Source organism: Hylaeus anthracinus, unplaced genomic scaffold, assembly GCF_026225885.1.
Source record: "Hylaeus anthracinus isolate JK02 unplaced genomic scaffold, UHH_iyHylAnth1.0_haploid 11997, whole genome shotgun sequence".
NCBI lineage: Eukaryota > Metazoa > Arthropoda > Insecta > Hymenoptera > Colletidae > Hylaeus > Hylaeus anthracinus.
The window spans coordinates 5,224,659-5,245,099 of record NW_026534344.1 but is presented as its reverse complement, the minus strand read 5'-3'; the positions used below and the strand labels follow the sequence as shown (position 1 = coordinate 5,245,099).

Genomic DNA, 20,441 nt, shown 5'->3' with positions numbered 1-20,441 from the left:
TATTTCGCATGAAAGCGCCCATTGCAATTCAATTCCACGGCGAAGCAACGTTTCGTGGGAATAAATAATGGATTCAACTCTGTGTCGCTCACCTCGATAAAAAGGTGATTGAATGCCAGCGGTTTAAATGATCGCGTAACCGTCAGAGAACCATTACCATTGTCGAAAAATGGTAAGAAACGGTTAGAATGAGCCAAGAGTCGCAAGAATTGGATCTTTGATGAATGAACGAAAATTCTTTTGGATCGATGAATCGAAAATCGATGCGCTGGAGTCGAGATGCGTAATTTGCATTCTTCCTAGTGTAATAAAAGATGTTGTTGCGGTGGCCACGATCGAGCACGGTGGAGGGTCAGTTAGACTTTTAGAGATCCATTTAACAATAAGTATAACTGACCCCAGATATTCAATAAGATCGTTTCGTTGGGAACCAACGAATGCACCAAATTGTTTATCTAATGTCGAGTTTTGATTCTTCACTCCAAAGAACTTTCGTTCAATTCTTTCGACTCTCAACTTTTTCGTAGATACAGAGAAAGTACTTAAATAAAAGTTTGTCCTATTATCTATACAGTACAACGTATATTTCATCAATGATATTTTACATACTTCAACATTTATGGACGTTCTCATAGATTCCTTCATATCTTCATTTGTCATAAATGCATAAAAATTCGCAGTCTAGCGAGTTGCGAAATGTCGCAGCTGAAGAGAATAGCAAAATCGAGAGATGTCGGTTTTTGAAATTTCCAAAGAAGTCCTTAGTCCTTTAAGACATAGAAAGTACACCGTTTACGTTAAACGGAGATGCTAGTTTTGAGGAAAGCGTGGGAGACGAAAATTATGAAATAAAACATTCGATGTGGCGCCACGCGAAATATCCGTAGACTTTGAAGTGTGTATGTGATTCGTCATTTCCTACATGGACAGAGAGATGAATGTACACGACAAGGAATCAAAGAGCTCGAAACCGCCGACCATTGTCGGCCATATAAACTGTTGGTCTCGCGAGTGCGTAGGAGTGGAAGCGCTGGCCATTAATATATGGCAGGTAAGGTGCGCACCGACGTAATCGTCGATTCGGTCATGTAAGGGGACGCTACAGATGTCACGCGGGAGGTTTTGATGATATTTCAAGCGACTTGAACCAGAAAGAGAGTCAATAATTATACAAGCGAATATCAAAGTGGTATACACGAGTTCATATTTTTGCAAACTGCTAAATAAGTAGCTAGCTGTAGTAATAAGATCTTTAGATACAAGAATAAATGTTACATTATAAGATTATAAGAAAGATTGCAAGAAAGAGAAATTGGTCTTTTGTATAACATGCTTTACATTCGCACAGAGTTTCGTTTAGATCGGAATCATCAGGTTCGAAAGCTTTGTAAATTTCACGCTTTAAATTTCTGGAAAACTTCTTCGAGCATTAATGGGTCACCTGCCAGCACCTTTACCGTGTACAAATTTATACACTGTGTTTCGTTAAAAAAAAAAACAAAATCGCAAAGTTCCCTTAGAAAAAGCCTTTGCTTTGAACTTTTTTTTTTAAAGTGTCAATCATGTTGTGAAAATTTCCACGTAACGTCGATCCCCTACATTCATCCCCCCGAATATCGCGAAAGTCTTAGGCGGAAGGGCTGTACAGAGTCGCGGGATCGACTCGGAGCACGCGATCCTCGACCTCTTCGTGCAACGTGTATCTTTGATCTGACCTAGTCACCGCTGGAACACAAAGATCTGGCACGTATCCGCTTACGTATCCATCGAATAAGTTAAGTATGGAAGTTTACGGAATCCGCACGAACGCGGCCAAAGCCCTCGTTCAAATTTTACACGGCTCGTTAAAGGCAACCCAACTGGGTCAGCGGTAGTTCCCTTAAACTATGGATACAACGCGAAAACACTCTAGACGACTGGAATCCTTTTTTGAACGTAATTGAGGGGAAGTGGAGCGATCGTATCTCTCCTCGATACAGAAGTTACACGAGGGCTATATACGGAATTCGTTTTTCCATCGTGGAAATTTATATCGCCGGTGCTTTGTCGGTTGTGGCAATAGGCGTCGCATTTTGCATTTGTTTTGAAGGTAATGCGGGACAATGGCGTATCTTGAAACACTGTAGGTGGTACTTATTATTAATGTTTTCCGTAATCAGTTGTTTATAAGGATTCTTCGTTAATTTAATCCTCTATGGGTCAACTTTTTTTTTGTAGACAACTCGCAAGGCGTTTATTTTGATATAATTCAAATTTAAAAGTTTAAAAATTTGGATTTTAATCGATTCCGTAAAGGACTGTTAGTGGTTTAATATTGCTATTTAGAAAATGGTAATACTTGGTGGAGGTACTCACCATCAGGAGGCACAAAATCTTCGCTAAAACGGCAAGCTGTGGTAACCTGAAACAATCAATAAAAAAAACGTGATGAGTTCTAATTTTCTTGAGTTTAAGTGCGAATGAAATAAAATCGCAACAATCACGAAACTTCTTCAATGAGCTCTGTCAAAATAGTTAAAATTACTATAATAAAAGCTTTCGTGTTCCAATAGCGGAAAATACATAAAAGTTCTAATTTAGATACAACCCATACGATATAAAAATACAAATTTCAATTACGATATTATACCGTCAAGTATGAATATAGCCCATATAAATATACAATTTTATTTACTTCGTAAAACTTTTTACAACAAAACCTCTGACTTTTTATTATGCTGCAACAGTCCCAAAACATTCCAGTTTTATTTAAACAAAAAAAAAAAAAAAAGAAGGATAAAATTTAAACCGTTTCTCTTTGAATTCTCGGTTAAAGGCTGTTCCTCGAACTGTGCGCGTAGTACGCAAGGTTATGCTCGAAGGAAACGTGTCTCGAGCCACGACTGGTATTTGCTGTTGCACCTGCAAGATTTCAATTTCTATCGCGCAACCGAATCGCGATCTCCCCATGATTGATGATATTCAAATAAATTTCGCACGATTACGGTCCACGGTCGCGTACGACGATATACAGAATGTTACTATTAGCAGCGGCACAGATTGAAAGCACGGGACGCTGCGGGATCGCATCTGACAGATAAGGAAAACATGTACGAGATAATTAGCGGTGGAAACAAATTACGGTCGACAAATTGCAACGTGTAGCTAATTCACGATTCTATCTCCATCCAGATACGTTAATAATACTTCTGTGCCCGGAATGTCGAACTACTGCTCTGCGTGATGTTCCTATTTCATTTTGCATTTCTAACAGAGTATTGTGCGTGTTTTAGAGCAAACCTCTCGCGAGACATTCATTGGACGACTGCAAATAAAGAGATTCGTAAAGGGACCGTTGTGATTTTGTTTCTTAATGAGAAAGTAAGAGAAAGAGAAAGTAATGAGAAAGAGAACTCTTTATTTTAGAGTAAAGTTTATTGTTTTAAAAGGTATCAATAAGTCGAATAATTATTGCACTGTGATTTTTTGATAGGACATCGTTGCTTTAATATTTCTTTAAGAATAAGAAGTTGATGATATTGGAATTGAGATAATGATATCGATCGCAGCTTCGATGCAATTAATATAACAGAATAGTTTCTACGCGAGTAATGTAAGAGTTGGTATCAAAGAGATCATTCAACTTGGTCAACAAATTAGCCCTCAGAGGCTGTAGCTATGTTCGATTGTAGCTACAGTATGGGTTTAACAACCCCGAGGTAACCGAGCTATAGGGAGGACAATGGGCTCCGAACATTTCCAATAGGGATGTCAGGGAACTACGAAGAGTGGTATGCAAGCAAATGCAAATCCAAAGTAATCTAAAGCAAGAACTAAATGAATGAAAGAACGAAGGAGTGCAAAACTCGTACATTAGGTGTCATAGTCAAGTTGTATCACTTCGCACCCTTATGAATAAAATTCACTAACTCACTTACAATCATTTACTTGATCAACAAAACTTCCAGAATTCGATACAACTCTATTCTTCTAAATCTGTAATTATCTTTATACTTACGCACTTTAGTTGGCCTCTTTATCGAGTAATTAGTTATTATAATAGCTGTTACACATTTTAAATTAGACAAAAAAAAAAAAAAAAAAAAACTTTTCTAGCCACACGCTGCAGTTAAATTGCACAACGATTTCCGAGCTTTCCTATAAATTTCCCGTTAAACATTTGCAACGTCCCTTTATCAGAGAAATGTAGCACGAGTGGCGTCATAAGTGGCATCACAAGGTTGACTCATTTCCATCGCGTTCCAGAATCGCTCGCAACGTGAATTAATTTTCAAGAATCGTTTGCGTGTGTGAAGTCGAGCATTCTGCACTCGGTCAAGTATTCATTCGAAGCTTCCGCGGTGGCCGCGCTGCAATTAAACCACGAAACCCGAGTTGACTGCGTTTTTTGTGCCTCGCCTCGTGCATTATGAGTTTGACGTACAGCTCTCCAAATGCTGGGTGATAAATACGCGGAGTCACACGTCATGCAAATTTAACGGTAGAATTGAAGCATACCTTCTTTGACCTTCGTGGAAAGTGTGTGTGTGGGGGGAGGGGGGGGGGAAGTGTGTCGGTAAAATCACGATAAACAAATTATATGCGAAGTTAAGGCGACGAAGAAATTCAAATTGAATAGGGTATTCGAATTTAAAATGCTTAGCTTTTTGATTAACGGGTCGAAGGCGTGACTTTTTATACATGTAAGGTGTCCTCGACACTTGCTTGACACGTTGACCTAACTCATATGTGGGCGACAGGGCGTTGGATCGAAGAACTACACAAATTCATGTATTTCAGGTGTCGAAGAAAATCAATCTGAACGAGATTTTTATATTCGACAAGGTTAAAAAAAGAACTACTAGAAATGTTCGATCACATAGTTCCCAATTGAGCAAAAAAACAAAATTTTAGCATCGTGAAGAAGATGAACGATTATTGGGTAAGGCACCGTCAAATTATAACACGGAGAATGGAAAAATTCGTTATTTCATCGAGTCGTTGGTAATTTAGTGTATTTCTAGCTACAGTCTTGATTAAAAAATTGACAAGTATTCGATATGTATGTTAGGATATCGAAATTTCGTTCCTGTGATTAACTCACTTCGTCGTCAATTGAAACCATTGGAACTGCTCGGTTAATTGCCAAGTTGTATTTATAGGTTGATATCTGTTGATTGTGCGTCGTATAATTTTAGATATATCTATGAACCAAGGAAAGGTTAAATATACCTACGACCCAGGAAGGGTTAAATCGAACAAACAACGAAAGTCCCTAACAATCATTGGTAGCTTGGTCGCTGATGTTCACCTGTGCTCCGGTAACACGAGATTCAATATTCGCATTACGCAAGCTGTTGCAGCGGCTTACCGCACGCAGCTCGTGTACGCAACTGGGTTATTATTTACAACCTACCACGCTCTCCGTCGTTAGTCTTAATTTCTACGTTTCCCGATTTCCTCTTTTCGCTGTCGTAAATCTGCAACACTGATAGAGGGAAATAACAACCTTGATTCGATGTTTCAATCCGGGACGGGAATTAACGGCTCGCGATAAATACGGACGCTTTCAGTACGGCAATCTTCGAGAAAGTTTATGGACTGTAGAAAGTGAAACATTCTTTGCTAGATTGATAACATTGCTGTTGATGTAAAATTATGTGCGGGATGAAAGCAACGCGGCCTTTGAACGATTTTGTATTTGTAAATCCGTTTCACGTATCTTGGTATTCGAATAGCAGTACATTTAATATTGTTATTTGAATACCGGTATTGGAATATCATTATTTACATATTATTAGCTAAATACAAATATTCGAATGTCAGTATTTGCGCATTATTATTCGACAATCAGCATCTAAATATTGTCATTCGAATACTAGTCTTTGTCCACTATTATTTGAATACCAGTACCTGAATATTAATATCGGAATGTTGTTGTTCGAATTCTGGTATTCGAATATCAATTCAACTTAATTTGTTGTAGCCACACAAAATGTATACCTCTAAAGTTCCACTTTGTCCTGGATTAATTATAACCATATAAAAGTATAAGAGTAATGATTAATTACAAATTTTCACGTGGCCCAGAATATCAAGACTGCGTAACTGCATAATTAGCAACAATGTCGCAGTTTCCTCTGACAATTAATTTTTGTCAAGGGAAAATGCGGACGTTACAAGTAAACGTTCGATCGTACTTCGATATGCAGGCATTCGAGCCGTTGGAACTCGTGGGATAGATTAAAATTTAAATTTCCCAGCAGTCGTCACGCAACGAAGAAAATGTTAAGCAGCGTCCCAGTGGTAGGCGCGTCGCGAGGGGGGCAGGTAGGGTAACGAGGAAAATTTCTAACGGCGCAGACTATGTGGCACCAGTCGTAATACACAGCGGCACGATCTCCGTGAAAAATCCAGTATTTCCAGTATTTCTACTATTGATGAGAAGAGTCCTCTCCGAGGTCGAACGCGAAGGTGAGACTATGGGGGCAACTCTGCCATTCCGAGGATTTCCATGACGTACATTCCTAGACTCGAGTCACCATTCGTGGAATGAATCAGAATCGTTCTTGTCAGGTGAGACTCTGATAAGATACCTTATTAACCATAAACTTACAATTGGTCGAAATTAATGGAAATATAAATTTACAAAATGTACTACTTTATAAAATTTCACAACTTTCTCCTACGTTTGTTGTAAACATATAAGTTTATATATATATATATACCTGTACAATTTTTCTTTATTCAAATTTGTATGGAAACAGCGATTTCTTTAAAGGTTACTTATAAAAGTGATGGTAAACAATTATGAATTTAAATATTTTTTATAATCATTGAAATTATATAAAAAAGTAGAGAGAAATCTAATCTTTTTATAGGTTGGCTGCATAAAAGACCCAAGTATTTTATATTCTCTATAAAATCTATAAATTACAATATTTTTGAGAAACCACAGTAACTTGTACTGTTTGTTTAATTAAATAGCCGTGCAAGTGTAACGAGTCATACAGTTTTTAATTTATTCCAGATATCGAATTTACATATTCAATTCTTATCGCAGACGATCGGTACGCCAAAGAAGGATTTCTTATCGTACGGAAAGAAACATTTAAAAATCATTCGCAATGTCTCCATAAAAACACGTTCCAAACTTCGGAAAACGTTGTTTTTCAGGTGTCATCGAGTTCGAATGCGACAAAGTAACGATACTCAACAGTACGACGCGAGAAAATAAATAACCAGCTGTTTGAATAGTAACGATTCAATTAGGATAATTCTCCGTCACGAAATCTTTCACGCGTATCAACAAAGGTGTCATTAATTCTGCCATAACTCACCGAATCGCCGTAAACATATCTGCGTGTCGCCGCTTTGAAGTGTCATCTCAATCCGTGCATCCTAAGCTCGACGAATCGCGACACTAATCCGGCTTAGAGATTGAAATATTCTCTTCCCATTCGCGTATTCAAGATCTCACGAATCAGCTGTTTTTATATATATATCGAAACAACACAATTTACAAGCCAATAAAGGTCACATGGTAGAACCCAAAAGCGAGATCAACGACATTCGAGACGCGACACAATCGAAACACTCGGAAACTTCGTGTATTCGTCTGAAATCCAAATTGGACCGATGACCGGCATCGATCGCTCGATAGATTCGCTGGGAACTGATTACCGTCGCGCGAGCGAGGCGATATTAAACAATTAATTCAGAAGAAATGCTGCTCGGGTCCGTATTTGACAGTACTTGAACGAATTCCTCTATGATTGCGTGGGCGTCGAAATTCTTTGAGAATTTGCTCGGATTAGCCCTGGATTACGTCCTATCGATGTCAGTCGTTTGGTAACGCTGACGCAACGAACGAAGTGGACTCAACGTCACAGATGGATCCTCGCGAGACGTTTGGGATTGGTACCGAGCAATTGGACGTCTCTCCTAAGATAACTCTGTCGTGGTACGATGATAGGACTGTCTACTTGGACTAGAGAAGACGAAGCTGTCTAGGTAGCCGAGAGAACGTGGTATTCAACCGCGAATTTGTTCTGCAACTCAGGGGGCTGCACGATCACTTCTGTTTAACTGGTCCACGCGTTCGACCGATCAGGAGTTTGTAGAAGAGTACGAGTCTTGGCCGCGGTTTTGTTGTCACCGACGTGAGATCAACGTGGCGAATGCCTCGGAGGATACAATCCAGCTTGACATCCCCAACCACGTAGGGACTCATCTAAAGGGGATTTTAGTGGGGATATTTGTCGCCTGCCGCGTGAAAAACTGCCAACACTTGAATAGGCCCCGACACACGAATGAAAAACGCGGCTACTGACGCCGATGGCTCTCAGCTGGACACCGACTGTCGGCTAGATGCCCCGAGTAGACGCGGAGGATGATACCTTCATTCCCCCTAACGAGCAATATCATTCCTGTTGGACTCTCCCCTTTCGATGTAGCAGTACCTTTGGTGACGGGAAATGCCAGAAATCTTCGGGAAGTGTACTTGATCTCTTCGATCCAGTCTGTTCGACACTTAACGTGACGTGAATTCACGTCACTTCAAATTATATTCCTGATTGTGAGCAAATTATGAAAATCTTTCGACAAACAGAGAAACTTTATTTCGAGACAATTGAAAACCACATAATCCAATATTTGTCATAGTTTCTACTTAATTTTATATAGGAGTCTTTACGTATTTTTAGATTAGTACTTATTTTTAGATTAGATGGCGATTCTAGTTTTCAGATCCACTTTTTTTTTTTTTTTTTTGACAGCTCATCTTCCAAATTAACTGCTTTTGCTTCTCAGTGAAAAGCTCATAAATGGGTGACGTGGCGGTCACAGCATTAACTGGAGCATTTGAATTAGGCAAACGAAATGACTGGATGATGCAGATTCATTTTCTGTTCGTGGAAACAGTGACGATGTTCGGTGGACAAATGTGACTGGTCCCAACGAAAAATTTCTGAATCACATCGAAACAGTGATCAAACCCTTTCTTGGTTTGTCGCTTTGTTGGTTGATTTAGTCGATTTGCGACTAGAAGATTAGGATATTATTTTCCCTGTTTAAAATTTCTGTATAATTTTTGTCCATTCCAGGTGAAATTGTGGTTAGTCAAACTATTACTTACAGAAATAATTATTGACGAATGTTATTAAACGATATTGAGATAAAAAGAAAAACTGGTAAAAGCACCTTGTAAAAGGCAATAGAAAAATGTTTAGTCAAACGTTAACTGCTGCCATGTGCGATAAAGGAATATACTAACAAAGTACCAGAGTTCGTCTCCATTTCTTTATTATGCTTAAAGGAAATCATTTTAATTATAAACTTATTCGGAAGTCGTCATATACGAAGTCGTTAGTATTTAAAATAAACTATATTTTTCTAATCGTTTAATAGTTCACCCATTAACACCATTTCAACTCGTCTATGATTAACCGTGTCCACGAAAAACCAATTTATTCGACAAATTCTCCACGCACGCCCAATGAATTGCGAGGAACGTATATCGAATCAGAAATTGAGTCCGTAGCATGATTTGTTGTGGGCTTTTGGTGGTCGAATTCACAGGAGGTTGATCGCACGCGTTGCTCGTTAATCTCGAACTCGCTGCTGTCAATGCGGTGTCTCGCCTAAGCGATTGGACATGACAATTTGCCACTGTCGTGTGAGATTTATCGACGCCCATGATTTGTCGCAATTCGTCGCGCTTGTTTAGGAAACATTTTGAGGTATGCCATTGTCGACGCGAACGCCAGGTGACTTTCGTTGCTTGAATGCTTTTCAATGTAGTAAATCTTTTGGTTTTGTCAATGGAGACGTCGCGGACTTTCTCTTTTATTCCGAAAGGCGCCAGATGATCGTTTAACGATAACGAAAGCAATCATTTTCATTGGTTTTCATTGGTTATTATAACATAAATCAAATAGATTTAAACGGAGGAAACGAATATTTTGGCGTTGAGTGTTTTAAAATTTGCAATATTTTAAATGCGTTATTTTTTGGGTGATGGTAGTGCGCTGAAAATATGAGGAAAAGTGATTTACCCTTTGGTGTAAAAGACTGCAAATACGAAAAAAAGAAGCAGTATAAAGAAGCAGCTAAGAGACCAGTATCTCCCTATCTCCCTATAAAACACTTTGAATAACGAAGAATTTTTTGATAGAATATCTTAGCTCAGAGGGACAATGCGATCCTCTTGTCAACAAAGCTTTATTCCAAAGATTTACCAAATTCCCATGAAAAAGACTGGTGACTCATGAAACTCCGAATACCTCAAAACACCTCGTAAAATAAGAAAAAAATGCAAATATAGCGTATATTTGATCTAAGAAGAATATTTCTCTCTCATCGTCATCGAACTAACGTTCGAATGATTTACCACGCTTTTGACCGACAAAAGCAAACTCTGGCGAAAAGCTCTGAGTTATTAATCCCCGTGCGTTCCATCAATAAACGCGTCAAAGTTGACGCGTCGAATGACGAAATCCTTTCCGCGAACGCGTCCACGGATTCACCCAGTTCGCAGGTCATCGTTCCATGGAACTGCCAGGAGAATCAGCAATTTCCACGACGCGCTGGTAACGCGAGACGCTTGAGGCCAGGTTGCGTCGAATCGAGTCGCCGATCATTTTTTCCGTGGCGCGTATGCCGCGGCATGCAAATTATGTCGTTGATTGAGCCGAGGATTTTTTTCCTGGCACGAGGAGCACACTCTGGAGGCTGGTGGCAACGTGAAGTGGCAGATAGTAGTCGCCGACGTCGCTCGCTTAGGAGAAACGACCAAGGAGACGGAGCGACGTTTCGACGCGTCCTGGAACGCTACACAGAGGACTGTCGTCGTGCTTCAAGTGTTCCACGGCCGAGAGGACAACCTGGGGCGGGTGGGAAGAAGAGCAAAAGATGAGGAAGATGAGGAAGAAGAAGAAGAAGAAGAAGAGGAGGAGGAGGAGACACGCGAGACGAGTACGCGACGCGGTTTTTGCCTCGAAGCCGCGCGACGTTCCGCCGGCGTCACATTCATTCTGACACGCTCCTCGTCACTCCCCCTTTCTTCCCTCCTTAGATGGAAAAAAATGACTATTGAATATCTATGATGGCGCTCCAAGAAGGGGGATCGCGCCTTCTTTGATTTAATGGGAGATGGTAGACGCCACGCTCGGAATTGCACCTAACCCGTGATTTGTACAATTTTGGTAGCCTTGGGAAGGTTTACGCGAGGTTTGGAAGAATTTTGAAGACTAGGTGTCAAACAAGATAGATCAGGCATCTTGAATTCAAAATAAATTTAACACGTTGACTGCCAAACTACTCGTGAAAATTTATATGAGCCTGACACTTCGTTTCTATACATCTGGAACTTATTTTTGTTGAATGTAAAGCAGTACTTGTTTCTGGAATTTTATCAAATTCATGAATCCTACCGCAGAGTCTTCAGAATTAATTCATTTAATTTCTTAGTGAAAAGTCCTGTCATCCGTAATTGTGGTTTTGAATGCATTTGAAAAAAGCTGGACAAACTGGCTAAAATTCAGAAACCTACGAGAAACAGAATAAAACTGAATGAAACTAAATCAAATTGAACAAAACAGAATTTACATAAAATAGGACGTGCAATACACAGTCAATCCTTTAAATATTCGTACCCTCTATGTCTATTCAACAAGTTCGACTAAATTAAATAACAGTTTTGGTACTACCAAATGAATTCATCATTACAAATATATATCTGAAAGAGCTTATACATCTACGTAAATATGCATCAATATATTTGTACAAACATACATTAGGAAACATCGAACCTACCATTATGGGACTGACTGTATATCCTAATGTACACAAAACATATTTATTTTTATGCATATCCATTGGGGTGGGCCATCCGACGCTGTAATATGTGTTAAATCCAGACACTGCGTATATATTTCTGTAAAAGGTAACCCAATAACACGCGGAAGTCCGTGTCACGACGAAATTGAAAATTGAACGGGCGGTAGCATTCCACGCGGTGGTTTTTCAATAAAAATCGTGACGTTCGAAGAATTCCCAGACGTCGGTCACCGTCGAAGGAGGCCACCGGCGGGTTTATCGTGCGACGAAATGAATTCCTAAAACTCAATTAACCGTGGCCTTCTTAACTGACGCTCGCTTAACGAACGAGGCGAGTCGAGTAATGAATGGTCCCGCAGGATGCGCCTTGTTTAGTAGTTTCGTCCGAGACGAGGCCTAGAAGAGGACTCTCGCTCGAACCTGATATCCGCCCTAAGAGCCTTCGGGCGATCCAACCCTTTTAAGTAGACCTAAGTAAAACGCCAGGAATGCGGGGAACAGCTCGATGGTACTCGATCGACGGGGTAAAAGATCCATTTCACGGTGATTCATCGTCGGCTGTTCCCGGTGACACCAGCCATGAAAATCTATACGGCGGAGATTAAAAGAAGCGACGCACGAATTACGTGGGGCCCGTGAAGGCTCGCTTTCAAATGGCCGATTCTTTCGGGAAAGAAAACTTCGGCTCTCGATACGACAGGTGCTGAAAATTAGCTTGGTGAAAGTCTACGGAGATTTGGAGCATCTTCTATGTCGCAAATACGACACCAATTTATTATACATATACATGTAACATCATTTACAGTCAGTTCCACAAATATTCGTACCCTCTGTGTCTACTACAAGAATTCGTCTCGATTGAATGATAGGTTTGACGTTACCGAATGAATGTTACATAATAAATATGTACATGAATTTACATTACACACGTATATTTTTCTAATGAAAAATTTATTTGGAAACATCAAATCTATTATATCGTTTAGACTTTCTTCAGTAGACATAGAGACTATTATGAGACTGACTGTTTATATATATATATTAAATATTACGTATAGGTATTATAATGTAATGCATGTATATGTAAATTGTACTCGCGTAATGATAACGACAGAAATTCGCCATCTACCAAAGAAACGGTACAATTAAACCGCGCGACGCGTTACTTGTGTTTTTAAACGCCACACACGAAGATACATATACACGATTACAAATTATCATTTCAAATACTCGTTTCGGTGCAAGAGGAAACTTTTATTCCGAAAGGTGTCGCCGTTCGTTGAGTCTCATCCAAGCGGACATTTGTTGTACGACCTGTAATCTCTAATGGATTCTATAGGCATTTAAATAACCATCTCGCCCACCCACCGTCACTTAACTCTCTCTCTCTCTCTGTCGTTTCTCCGAACCCTCACGCTATCTGGACGGTGTATGCTGTGACGACAGGAAGACAACTGCTCTTCTCCCTGCCTTTCCACTTTTTTTTACCGTTACGTTCAGCCGAATTATTTGCCTTCGTCCTACGTGTGTCTTCGGGAACCGTTCGCGCCGCGCAATTGGGGCAAGAAAACCGTTCCTCCTCGAGGGACCATCGAGTTAAAATCGACAACGAAGGGAAACCGGTGGCTACTCGAAGCTTTTTTGAAGAGACGTCGATGAAGTTAGGAAATCGGACGAGATAGTAGAGAGGGAATAAAGGAAACTGTACACGTGGACGTTGGTTTATCTACGGGGACGTCTCGGGCAAACAGTTGGTCGTCCTCGACGTGATTCATGCATGGATGGACAGGTGCGATGATGAATGAACGTTTTGGAAAGTGAAGAGAGAACTGTGAGGAACTCGCGAACACTGAAGGAAACTGAATGTAAGCGAACGGAATTGAATATTATTTGAAACATTGGACAACGAAAGGAAATGACGAGAAAAATTGAATAAAGTTGATCGAAACTGGTATAAACAGAAGAAAACTTTGCGATACTTTATGAAATAGGACAAAACTGATGGAAACTGAAGGAAACTGGAAAGATCTGAATAAACCTAAAGAAATCTGAAGTAAGCTGAAGAAAGTTGAAGAAAGCTGTAGAAAGCTATAGAACATTGAACATAATTAAACAAACCTGATAGAAACTTTAATAAAGTCAACAAAAAAACTGATCTAAAACGAAGAAAACTGAGGAAAATTAGAGTAAACCTAAAAAAAGCTATAGAAAACTGAAAAATACGGATCGAAACTGAATGAAATATGTAGTACGATACAGGAGAGTATTTTACGAAACCCGATCAAAACTGGACAAATCTGAAGAAACTTGAACGCAACTGAACAAAATTGGGCAAATCTGGCCAAAACTGAAGAAGACCGAACGAAAGGTCACTCCTCCTCGAAGGATCTCCAAGTTAATAATCGACAACAAGAGGAAACTCAGCAGTTGGCGTTCCAGCGACGCTGCGAAACATGCTTTGGTAAAATCATTGCTGAGAAATTCACAATTCGTTCTCGCATCTAACATTGACGATGAGTCAGCGGAGTTGGTCATATGAAACTGGGAGCCAACGAATCCACACAAGAGCTGGCGCACTTTTAGGGAGCTCTTCTGGCAACCTGAGCCAACGAACCCGAACTTCGTCTAGCGATCGATTTTGCTGATGATGAATGAATCCCTCCAAACGAGAAAATCGAATACAATAATTATGGAAACTACAGACGTGTTGGAATTCATGTGGAGGATTTTTATCAATGATTGTTTCTGCATATTATGACGAGTGCTTTTCTGCACAGCTCCATAACTAAAAGTAAACAGTTCAAATAGTGATATTGGCATTGGAAAAAGCTTCAACGCGTCACTTAAAATCTTAGATTCCGTCCAACATCTTAGCAACAAACATTATTTATATTTTCGTTAACGTACGTTTTCACTCTGAATCGAGCCGTGACACTTCAAAGTTAACTGCTAAAAGATGAAATTATTTTCCCAGCAATCTAACATGTACTGATAAAAATTAATTCGCCTCGTTAAACGGTTAATAAATTTCATGGGCCAGCGAATACTATTTTTGGCTCGGTTGCGTGTTAAGGAAAGTATTCATGTGAGGTAACGAGCATTTAAGAATCGCCGATAACAGAAGCGTGGGAGTACGCGGCGATAAGCTCGCAAAGTGGACGCTGGAATTTGTGTAATCGTTTTTAGGAATTTCATGAAATCAGTCGCGTGGAGCAGACCCAAAAAAGGAACGTTACGTCAATGACTTAACGTGCATCGCCGACATACCTGTTCGCTGACATTGCTCAACGTGACCAGTAAAGCTAATCGAATTGTTTGCTTACCCCAGTAAAATTATCAGGCGCCCATCAATGTCATTCACGATCTACTATACTTAACAATTTCGCTAGACGTCAACCACGATAATGCTTCGGAGCAGATAGTAACGACATTGATCGGAGGTGGGACATAATTCTCCAGCAGATAAAAATTTCCACAGTCGAGTGAAATATAAACAATCGTTCGTCGTTGCTGGCCGAATAAAAATTGAAATTTTGATTGGAGAATTATATATATTTAATGAAAAAGTTGGAAATTTACTCGAGGAATTTAGTGGAGGCAACTACAAAAATTGTAAATAAAAGTTTGCAATTAAACAATTTGTAAATTAATGGTCTTCGGTCATGAAAAGTATGCTTGTTGCTTCGGAAGAGAATTTAATTTAAGGGATAAAGGGATGTAAAGGGATATATATTATTATAGTATTTAATTGAATTTCGTAACTTCTCTGTATAAGAAATTCAACGGTATACATATTTTTAATTTCTTGTCTCGATAAGCAGTCAGTAACATTTAGTGACCTTCCTGGAAAAAAATGCTAGCTTCGTATTGTTATTTTATATTTACCAATGTATTTATTTAAAGATACGTTTATGGAATTCCAATCGGGCATAATTTCCAGAGCAGTGCTGGATATAATAGGAATAAAAGAATCGAGCTCAGAGAGAAGATTTACAGTGGCATAAATGGACGCCATCGGTAAAGGTTAATTGAAAAGCACCGTGAAATTAAAGACCGAGACCTTTTGCCTTTAATGACTTTTCTATCACAAGAAGCCGCACTGATAATCGTGAAATTCGCAGACCGTTTATCGTCCATTACCCTTCCACTCTTCTTTTCGCTGTTTCTCAATATTAATTAAAATATTTTCATAAAAACAACAGTGTCATAATGTACGTAAAGACTGATTCCAATAAATTTTACCTATACCTTCTACATCACAGGCTGCGAACATTCTTGAGCGTTTTCTGAATTTATGGACGATTTCGGTTTTTAGTAAATTTTTGGTGCAAATTTCGAATAATCTTAGGCTACTAGCTTATGCGAAGATTTGCTACCGTTCTTTGGCTTCGACTATGTAGTTCCCCTACATCCGCCGAAGTCGTTTTAGATGTAATTAGCGAGTGATTTGTACTGAGTAATGATGCTAGCACGAAGGGGGGCGTGATGGAGGGGGAGAGAGAGAGAGAGAGAGAGAGAGAGAGAGAGCGAGAGAGGAAGGAGAGGAAAATGGAGAACGTGGAACCCTGCTCTTAGAGCAGAACCAGTTCAGAGGCGGATGTATGAGCGTGCATCTGGTAAACGGGTGGGACTTCGTCATGGCTGGGTGATATCCAATCAGGAGTACAGACAAGGAGAACGCGATATCCAATTGACGGTCCGCGACGCTGCTAATTAGCGCTGATAGTTCTGATAGCCGAACGATTACCTAACCGCGTCTAGGTGGTCTGACACAGTGTTGTTTTATTAGTATCGAGTATGACTGTCCTTTAGTACTTAACGGTCAACGCTAAATACAAAGATCAAGAAGAAGCTACGATATCCATTAAGTCGTTAAGTTTGTTAGCGAAATGCGCATATTCATGAATACATCACCGCGATACTAAAATATTTTACAAATAGTGATTACATTGTATGTATTTCGATGTCAGAATTATTTTTTGCTGAATGAAACACTTCGCTTAGAATTTTCATTCATGTTCGAGATGCGCCTAATTTCGTTAGCATTTTAGCATTCTTCGTACCGTAAGTAGCTTTAGAATTGTGTTCGGAAACATGTATTTGTTTTACAAAAGGATGTCAGCAAAGCTTCCTTCTTCGAACAACCAGACACCGTGAAACTCGGCGAATAACGAATTCATAGTCATCGCGCGTTCAAATTTGCCGAGTATTTCTAATTTTAGAAGTCGGCCCACGGAGTTCGGTCAATTTTTAACTTTTTTTTTTTAACGTTGTTTCATAAAAAAAAAATGTGCTAAAACACGGTGCCTTTTATATCACAATATTGACCATACGGTAGTGCGCCAAAAATATTTTTGAAAGCATTCACAAAGAGACTCAAGTACTTGCTAATTGAAACGTCATCGTCGACAATAAGAATTCCATTTGAACGGCGAAACGTTCAAAAGTAAACTAAACACAAAACGTAGCTCATTTCTATGGCAAGAAGGTCTGAGTAGATTGCTCTTTCATCTTAGAAAATTTTGTTAAATTAATTCAGTTTTTATGCTTCTCAAGAAACACACGTTTCGTAAATTTCCTGAACATTTTGCGATTTAAGCATATGCATAGTTGGTATAAATGCTATTCACGAGTGCTATTCGACATGGCTTGCAAACATGCTTGGAGAACGAATACAAGTAGATAAGGTCCGCACTAGTCAGACACGCTAGCCACAGACGTCTGCACTTTCTGTTCTTTCTTCTTTCTCTCGTTTCTGGCCTTGCGTTTTACAAAGTATCGTGTCATCCCACGAACAATACAGTTTTTCTTTGTACGTATCCATCTCGAGAACAAACACGACTGTTCGGATAATAATTATTCAAGGCCTTTCTTTGTTTCTACACTTAATTGTAGAATTCTTTCCTATGATTCTACTAATCTCTCTGTGCCTGTTTGATAACATTCTTTTTTTATAAATAATACAGTAAATGAGTAGAATAAATGAGCTTACTTATCTTGAGAATAAACAACTATTTAGTTAATAATTAATCAAGCTATTCTTTTGTTTCTACACTCACTTATGTACTTTGTTTTCCTATGATTATAGCAGTTTCTTTGTTTGCTAAAATTCTTCTGGTTTTTTCACGAAAGACTTTCCAATTCGATATTTAACACTGTGTTGATATCGATCCCTTGCATTTTATTTTATTTTTATTTTATCACGAAAACCTCTTCAATTACACATTCGTCACCGTTCTCGTCTTTTTTCTATACACAACGAGACTTTGCTGAACGCGTGAGTTCAATTGGCTAATATCAGGCAAAATGGCGGTATTATAATTTTTGCAACATTTCCTTGGCGACGTGTTATTTAGCGTCGCTCTGATGGAATAAATCTCAATGCCAGCCGACCAAAGCACGGCCTTTTTCTTCTAACCTCGATTCGAAACGACCTAATTGCTGATAATAAATGTCCTCGGTTACTGTTTGATTCTGACGCAATAATTCACTGCGAACGAGTCCTTCCGTATCTCATTAAACAGACAACAATGTTTTACGTAGTTACAGTCCTGGTAATGATTGCGGTACTAAGCACTCGTCGCGAACAGCCATCTATTTTCCTTATTTAAATCTACCACAGAGCGCAGCTCTGTTATAGATTAGCATTTATGTTACCTTCGCGTTATTATTGATGTTAGTATTAACTGTCAAGCATTTGAATAATAAACTATTACACTGATTGAGTCCAGGTGATCGCTTATCTAATTATTAATTATTATTTAATAAGTAATGTGGAAGAAATAGAAAATCCCATCGCTTCTGTTTAGAAATCCTCAAACTAAATATTCCCATTTTAATATTACAAGGTTTTGCTCGTCAAACAAAAATATTCAGTCGAAATTTCTCCAGGAAATCAAAGTACACAGACGTGCTTCTTCATGGTGAGAATCTTTGACATAAAACTCAAGGATATACTATTTCAACTCTCCTGTATTTTTCACTGAAATCTCTGAAGAACTTGCATTTAGGTAGACCTTTATTCGTATTTCTAGACGTGACTGTGTACGCCATGTCCGTATTCTACTGGATCTGGATTCCAAGTAGATACCTACACAAGTATCAAGAGCAGTTCCATCGAGATACTTTTGTTTTTACGACTTTACGAGCCGTATCACCGATTGCTCCGTTTGTTCAGGTTCAACGATCGCCACGCGGAATCCGAACGCGGTTCATCGTCATCCTCAAACTCCAGCGTTCGACGTTCGCCCTCCTATCATTCTCGTTTCTTCTCGTTGGTAGCCCCCATGGCGCAGGAGGAAACTTCAGCCATTAGGGTGCGCGATAAAGTTCGGCGAAAGCGGTTCTTCCAAGCTTTCTTGCACAGTCGATGAAGTTACGAAATCAGACAAGGTATTAGGGGTGAATAAAGAAAATTGTACACGTAGACGGTGGTTTGTTTACATTGATGTTTAGGATTGACGCTTGTTTTCAACGCGTTTCGCGCATGGATTTACAGGTGTGATTGGAGAGACTGAATGTAACAGAACAAATTTAAAGAAAACCGCAGAAAATTAAATATGAACGACACCGAGAGAATTTTTGTATGAAACTCGAACAAAGTTTTGAAGTGAAGAAAGCTCAGGACAACAGAGTAAAACAAAACAGACCTGATAATTGTAAATAAAATTAAGCAATTCAGAATAAAACAATGCAAAACTGTTGATATTTGAACAAGACTGTAAACATCTTCGCCACTGAAATTTAAAATACTCAAACAATGGAGCTACTTGGCTTCTTAAATAAATGGTTTATTATTCTATGACCAACGAAACGTATCGTTTAGTATTAATTCTTATTCCAAGAGAATCTTACTACTGGCATAAAAAGTTGGAGACAATCAAGTGCTTTAATACTGACATTTTTAAAACGAAGTAATTCTTGGCTCAAGAACTGAACTAAAATATTGCTCAAAGTCTTCGCTTCCTTTTCCAGCCAATGATTAGACAACCTATACGAATCCTCTGTCGAGGAAATCCGATTCGAAGATCTCACTTCGAATTTGTACGTAGACGGCTGAGCTTTGTCCAAGCTTTCGCGTGTATGTTCCAAATACAAACGTGAGCGGTTGTATAAACGTATCGGTACACACACCCTCCGGTAACCGCAAACATTGTGTCATTGTCACGAGAGCACGCGTAGTATCGCGTGTAGGCAGACGCCAGCCAGTCCGCACGATGAATTATACATCATGAATGTTTTCGGTCTCGAATTTGCATCGCCCAAACGGCTACCGCCTGCTATTCTTAGCCACGGGACACCCTTACCCTTTCCCTCGTGTCGTGGTCGCTCCTTCTGTCGTAGGACACCGAAAAAGGAAGAGCTTCCTCTCTTCCTTTGGTCGACGTCGACAAAGGAAGGAGCGAGAAGTCGCCAAGACCATCCATCGTCTCGCTTTACGTGATCTCGCTTTACGCAGCATCGATACATACTTCAACTTACAGTCTCTTTAATGAAAGCAATAGACCCTTTAATATATTTTAATATCACGCTCATTCGTTAATATAGATCTTCTCACTTTACGTAGTCTCGCTTTACGTGGTCTCGCTTTACGCAGCATTGATAAGTAATTTACCTTACAGTCT

At 39.4% G+C, this 20,441-nt stretch overlaps 1 protein-coding gene and 1 long non-coding RNA gene across 7 annotated transcripts in view; one reads left to right on the top strand and one right to left on the bottom strand.

Moving 5' to 3' along the window:
* LOC128889862 (uncharacterized) overlaps positions 1 to 20,441 on the bottom strand; it is a 166,497-nt gene that overhangs the window by 15,425 nt on the left and 130,631 nt on the right. For all 5 annotated transcript variants that reach the window (XM_054147896.1, XM_054147898.1, XM_054147895.1 and 2 more), the window contains one exon: positions 2,356 to 2,401. In XM_054147896.1, the coding sequence (XP_054003871.1) occupies positions 2,356 to 2,401 (46 nt within the window). The remainder of the gene's footprint in view (positions 1 to 2,355; positions 2,402 to 20,441) is intronic.
* The window catches only part of LOC128889874 (uncharacterized), a 172,548-nt gene that overhangs the window by 65,360 nt on the left and 86,747 nt on the right, over positions 1 to 20,441 (top strand). The gene's annotated exons all lie outside the window — the stretch shown is intronic.